The sequence below is a fragment of the Cetorhinus maximus genome, chromosome 32 (genome assembly GCF_964194155.1).
Source record: "Cetorhinus maximus chromosome 32, sCetMax3.hap1.1, whole genome shotgun sequence".
Taxonomy (NCBI): Eukaryota; Metazoa; Chordata; class Chondrichthyes; order Lamniformes; family Cetorhinidae; genus Cetorhinus; species Cetorhinus maximus.
In genome coordinates, this window is record NC_135910.1 from 13,284,882 (window position 1) to 13,291,417 (window position 6,536).

A 6,536-nucleotide genomic window follows, 5' to 3' on the forward strand; every position below is an offset into this window, starting at 1 on the left:
TCTGTATCTAACCCCGTGCTGTACTTGCCCTGGGAGTGTTTGATGGGGACAGTGTGGAGGGAGCTTTACTCTGTATCTAACTCCGTGCTGCACCTGTCCTGGGAGTGTTTGATGGGGACAGTGTAGAGGGAGCTTTACTCTGTATCTAATCCCGTGCTGTACCTGTCCTGGGAGTGTTTGATGGAGACAGTGTAGAGGGAGCTTTACTCTGTATCTAACCCCGTGCTGTACCTGTCCTGGGAGTGTTTGATGGAGACAGTGTAGAGGGAGCTTTACTCTGTATCTAACCCCGTGCTGTACCTGTCCTGGGAGTGTTTGATGGGGACAGTGTAGAGGGAGCTTTGCTCTGTATCTAACCCCGTGCTGTACCTGTCCTGGGAGTGTTTGATGGGGACAGTGTAGAGGGAGCTTTGCTCTGTATCTAACCCCGTGCTGTACCTGTCCTGGGAGTGTTTGATGGGTGCAGTGGGCGTGTACAATGGTTTGTGATCCAACCCCCGGCACTTGTTTAGTAACCCTCAGAGGACAGAGATACTGATCTGCTGAATTCGAAGCTGATTTGCTAGCCAGTCAGCACCCTTTTTCTCATGCAGTCATAAAGTTTTGCTCCCTTTGAAATTTGGTATTCTTGTATCTGTCCTGATGAGTGCAAGATGAAAAGCTGTAACAGCACGTCTCTCTTTTTTTCAGCAACACTGACATTTCTCTACTTTTCTAGGCATTGATCTCATCAACAACTTACTTCAGGTGAAAATGAGGAAGCGATACAGTGTGGACAAGTCTTTGAGTCACCCCTTCCTACAGGTAACTTCTGTGTACTGTTGGATGAGATGCCGTAGCCTGATGGTAGTCTTTGAGCCGGATGGTCATGGGTTCAGGTCCCACTCCAGGAACTGATCCTATAACCTAGGCTGGCACTCCAGTGCAGTACTGAGGGAGTGCCACAATGTCTGATTTCAGATCAGGCCCCAGTTTGCTGTTTCAGTTGGATGTTGAAGATACCAGTCCCACCTTTCGAAGAGATTCAGGGAGCTCTCCTGGTTACTTGACTGAAATTCCATCTTCTTGTTCTCTGTGGGATTTTTGCTCAGTGCAAAATGGCTGCCTCCGAGGTTTTGCATTGACTTTACAGCACAGAGTCAGGCTATTCAGCCAAACTGGTATGTGCTTGCCTTTATGCTCCATGTGGGCCTCCTACTAAATCTCACCCGATCAGGATATCCTTTTATTCCTCTCTCTGCCTGTCTCTCTCTATCTTGCTGTCTGTGTGTGTGTGTGTGTGTCTGTGTGTGTCTGTGTGTGTCTCTCCCTCGCTGTCTGTCTGTCTGTGTGTGTCTCTCTCTCTCTCTCTCTTGCTGTTGAATTTTCCCCTTCAATGCATCTGTGCAGCTCACCTCAATACTCTTGCTTAGAGAAGAGATGAGGTGGTTCATCAATAGGAACCTGCCCTAGTTCTTGGTGCAGTATTTTTGTGGAGAGGGATGAGGGAGGGGAACCTGGCAGCTGGCAATGCCGACTTGGAAGCAAACTGAGAGCTGCAGTGACTGGACATGGTGAGACGCTGGGGAAATGTAGAACTAAGGGTCACTGTTTAAAAATAAGGGGTCATCCATTTGAAACAGATGAGGTGAAATTTTTTCACCCAGAGGGTCGTGAGTCTTTGGAACTCTCTTCCTGAAAAGGTGGTGGAAGCAAAATCTTTGAATATTTTTAAGGCAGAGGTGGATAGATTCTCGGTAAGCAAGGGGGTGATAGGTTATTGGCAGCAGGTGGGATGCAGGTTTTGGGTTACTATTGGATCAGCCATGATCTTATTAAATGGTGGAGCAGGCTTGAGGGGCTGAATGGCCTACTCCTGTTCCTTTGTTCGTAAGTTTCTGTATATGTTGTTTGTACAGAGCCTTTCGCAACCTCAGGATGCCCCAAACCACTCCACAACCAATAAAGTATTCTGTTGCAATGTAGGAAACCTGGCAGCCAATTTGTGCACAGCAAGCTCCCACAAACAGCAATATATAAATGACCAGATGATTTGTCTTGGTTAAGGAATAACTATTGGCCAGGACATCAGGGAGAACTCCCCTGCCCTTCTTTGAAATAGTGTGGTTGGATATTTTGCACCCACCTCAGAGGGCCTCTGTTTAATCTCATCTGAGACACAGCACCTCTGACGGTGCAGCTCTCCCTCAGTACTGTACTGGGAGCATCCGCCTAGATTTTGTACTCGGGTCTCTGGAGTTGGACTTGAACTCGTGACCTTCTGATTCTGGGGTAAGCGTGCTGCCCATATGAGCCACGGCTAACCCCTTCGGCATTGAGATGATTTTTAGGTCCCTGACATTGCAAAGGACCTACAGATTTAGTGATGTAAGCTGTGTGTGGTGCAGTCGCATGCACAAAGCCTATGGGTAGAGAAAGGGGCCTCCAATCCCCTTCCCCTCCTTTTTATGAAGTGACATCCCTTTCAGTTTAGCACGGGGTAGAGTTGCCAACCCTCCAGGGTTGGCCTGAAGTCTCCAGGAATTGAAGATCAATCTCCAGGACACTGCTGTGTGCCACCCTGGAGAAAAATCATCAGTTCATTAAAAAAAGTTTGTTTTTGTCTTTTTTTTAAACATTTCTCTTTACCAGATATGAAAATATTGAAAATGGAGGGGGGCGGTGGGGGAAGGCTGTTTTATTGACAGTCAAGCACTATCCAATTGGGTAATGAGTCTTGTTGCTTTCCGATTGGCGTAGGAAGGCCATACGTCACAAGGATGGACGTGTTGGCCGACTAATGGTTGGAGTGTGGGGGGGGCGTCATGTGATGGAACCTCCAGGAACACATTTTAATCACAATTGGCAACCCTAGCACAGGAATGTGGGCTGCCTTTGAAGCCAATGTTTGATAACCATTGCTTTTCTTTCCCCACCAAACCACCCCCCACCCCCTGCCAAACACAGGACCACCAGACGTGGCTGGACTTGCGAGAGTTGGAGTGTAAGATGGGAGAGAGGTATCTAACCCACGAGAGCGATGACTCGCGTTGGGAGCAATTCAGCCAGAGCCGCAACCTCCAGTACCTGCCCCACTTAACCAATCAGCCCCTTCCTGGAGGCAGCGTGGGCTGCAACGACATACAGAGACTCAGCGAGAGGGTCAGCATCCTATGAATTCAGTCTGAGAGTCCGTGAAAGAACTTCATACATAAACACACACGTACATACACACACGCGCGCACATACATATATGTGCACATGCACACTCGCGCAAACACACACACATACGTACACACTCCAGCATCATACCTTTTGATGTCACGAAGGCTTCGGTTGTGAATCGAGGATGAAGTATCAAGTCTCAATGGAGGGGCTCACTGGATTTGGACTAAGGTTGCCTTTTGGCCAATGTACTGCAGTTTGGGATCACAAGATGTGCCCTTGAGAACGTGAGAATCTTATTTATGGTGGATGCGAAGGAGTAAACTTGTACATAATATCCTTCTAAACTAAATTGGGCTGGGGGTGGGGGGGTGGGCTTACTGTGAAATTGTTACTGGTCAATGAGCTGAGCTGCTAATCGTCCCATCAGTAGGGTCAGTTGGTGGGTGGGGTGGGTGGGGTTGAGTGAAAATATAACTTTTATTTGGGGAGGTTGTTCTTTGGGAGGGAAAAGTGTGATTTGTCTTCAAAAAGACACAGTAAACTGTTAGGTTTTTTTTTAATATAACTATGGGGTCTTTTAAGAAAATTTCCCCCTTTTTTCTTTTCCCTTCCCCATTCTTTTCTCCCTCACCCAACCCCCAAAAAATATGCCTGAGTTTAAACTGCGAGTGTCAGCTGGCTTGTGGAACTTGACAGGGTGGTGTTGCAGTCCAGCTTAAGCTAATGTCCCATTTGGTTGCTCCCTGATCTAAATTTTGCGAGGTGGTGATCGCAGGGGGCCAGGGTGGTGGGGTGGGGGGGGTGAATGGTGGGACGACACCACCTCTAGTTAAAACACCGCCCCCCACCCCGCACAACTCCATCCACCCAACCGGTTCCAGGCCGAGACCCTTCGACCTGGGGAAACCCAGGACGTGGTGGGAGTCGTTTCCATGGGTGCTGATGAACGGTGGGAGCAGCTTCCGAACCGGTGACCAGGAGGAGGCTTAAAGGGGCCCCCTTGACCCTGAATCTTTGGGTGGGGTAGGGGGGGGGAAGAGGAAGAGGGGGCTCCCAGTACTAGGTACTGTAGTGTCGAGCTCTGCTCACGATCAAATCGCAGATGAAATCTGTGGTGTTGGGGGAGGAACACAGAGGCAAAATTGGTCTAGAAGCTCGACAAAGGGCTGCCCTTCATATGTGCGAATGATGCCAATGTTTTCTGGTTGTCTTATTTTACTTATATTTATATATATATATATATATATTGTACATAAGTAGTGACTCCAACCTGAGATTTAAAGACTGTTTAGTATTTCTCTACTTCCATAAGCTGTGTGTTTGGAGCAGTGGGTTTTCATGGCTCGTGTTTGTGTGTCATGTCGTCCATCTGAGCTGTCGCTCTCTCTCCTTGCGGGAGTCTAAATGGGTTTAGACGTTGTTCTTTTAATTAAAGGGGGAGGGGGGTGAGTGGGTGTGCAAACATTCTCCAGCGCCTGACGCAATGAGATTGTGCGTCGCGCTCTCGCACACGGCTACGTTGTCCCTTGAACATTCGGCAACCCGTTTTTCTCGTGGTCCCGTCCCTTAAGATGGCCTAACCGGGCGTTGTATGCTCGGTTCAGATTCTGTATACGGCGCGGCAACGGGATGACATCAGCCGTGGTTCGGGGGCGGGGGGTGGGGTCAGGGGTGCGGCCCCAGCCTCCCGGTCAGAAGGTCGAGAGTTCAAGTCCCACTTCCAGAAACTCAAGCACAAAATCCAGGCTGACACTCCCAGTGCAGTGCTGAGGAAGTGCTGTCCTGTCAGAGGTACCGTCTTTCAGATGAGATGTTAAATCGAGGTCTTTGCAAAAGAAGCTGTTCAATAGTAGAGCTCAGGAAAGGTGTGAGGGCCAGCAGCACTGATTTTTGTTTGTGTTTTTAATTTAACTTTTAAAAATTTTCAACACGCCCCCAATGTTTCACTTCCTCTCTTATTGACGCCTATTATTGCTAGAAATAGACTGCCTTTCAGAACCTCACCTACTTATGAACCTAGAGGATGTGTTTCAAACTCTTCAGCTGGGGTGGGCATCGTTGTTGATCTTGGCCTTGCCTGGGATCGATGTCCATGAGCATTTCGGCAGGGGGACCGCTTGAGTGTGAGTCGAGGGGAGAATCCTGGATTCTTTTCCCCATTGCTCGCTCTCTTTCCACATCCAGGGGTTTGGGACCTGGTCTACTTGCTAAAAAACCTGTTTTAAGCAGTAACCTTTTTTAAAAAAATTTGTCCAGGTCAGTGGTAACAAAAAGATCATGCTACTTCCACTATATTGCACAAAAGGTGTGTTACATACATTTGTCTTTTGGTGGGTGCCTGTGTTTGTGTGTGTGGGTGGATGTGTGTGCGCCTGTCTGTGTGTGGGTGGGTGCCTGTGTGTTTGGGTGTGGGTGGGTGCCTGTGTTTGTGTGTGCGTGTGGGTGGGTGCCTGTGTTTGTGTGTGCGTGTGGGTGGGTGCCTGTGTTTGTGTGTGCGTGTGGGTGGGTGCCTGTGTTTGTGTGTGCGTGTGGGTGGGTGCCTGTGTTTGTGTGTGCGTGGGTGCCTGTCTGAGTGTGTGGGTGCCTGTGTGGGTGTGTGCGGGTGGATGTGTGTGTGCGGGTGGATGTGTGTGTGCGGGTGGATGTGTGTGTGCGGGTGGATGTGTGTGTGCGGGTGGATGTGTGTGTGCGGGTGGATGTGTGTGTGCGGGTGGATGTGTGTGTGCGGGTGGATGTGTGTGTGCCTGTGTGTGTGTGCGCTTGTGCCTGTGTGTGTGTGCGCTTGTGCCTGTGTGTGTGTGCGCTTGTGCCTGTGTGTGTGTGCGCTTGTGCCTGTGTGTGTGGGCGCTTGTGCCTGTGTGTGTGGGCGCTTGTGCCTGTGTGGGTGGGTGCCTGTGGGTGTGGGTGCCCGTGTGTCTGTCTTTCTGCCAAATATCTGCATATCTCAATTTTTTTTGTAGGAAAGTTTATCCTGATCTGTTGAATAAAAAGTGATGTTTAAACACGTATTCATTGCTATTATTTTTTGAGAGAGATTCCAGCGTATAATCCGCCCTGACCATTCCATCGGTTTATAAACTGCAACTCCGAAGCGCACAAACTGCTCATGGTCACCATTTGCTGGGGAGTTTGACCTTCTGCAAGTCTGCTTCATGAATCCAGCTATCATTTTAGAAGCAGCTTAAAAAGCACCTTCTCCCGATCAACACCGCACATTGGCCCGTAATCCCCTCCGGTTGATGTTTGTGGGATCTTGCTGTGCGTGAACCGGCTGCCACTGTCAGCTAACTTAACACCAGCAGCAAAGCTGTTAGGAATAGGAACAGGAGGATGCTATACAGCCCCTCGAGCCTGTTCTGCCATTTGTATGAGACCGTGGTTGATCTGTG

General features: G+C 49.2%; 1 protein-coding gene across 1 annotated transcript in view; it reads left to right on the top strand.

The window, feature by feature from the left end:
- Window positions 1-3,562, top strand: part of LOC144671290 (serine/threonine-protein kinase D2-like) — an 82,902-nt gene extending 79,340 nt beyond the window's left edge. The window contains exons 17-18 of the mRNA XM_078533100.1: window positions 719-804; window positions 2,947-3,562. Coding sequence (XP_078389226.1) covers window positions 719-804; window positions 2,947-3,156 — 296 coding nt within the window. The 3' untranslated portion in view covers window positions 3,157-3,562. The remainder of the gene's footprint in view (window positions 1-718; window positions 805-2,946) is intronic.
- Window positions 3,563-6,536: the final 2,974 nt, after the last annotated feature.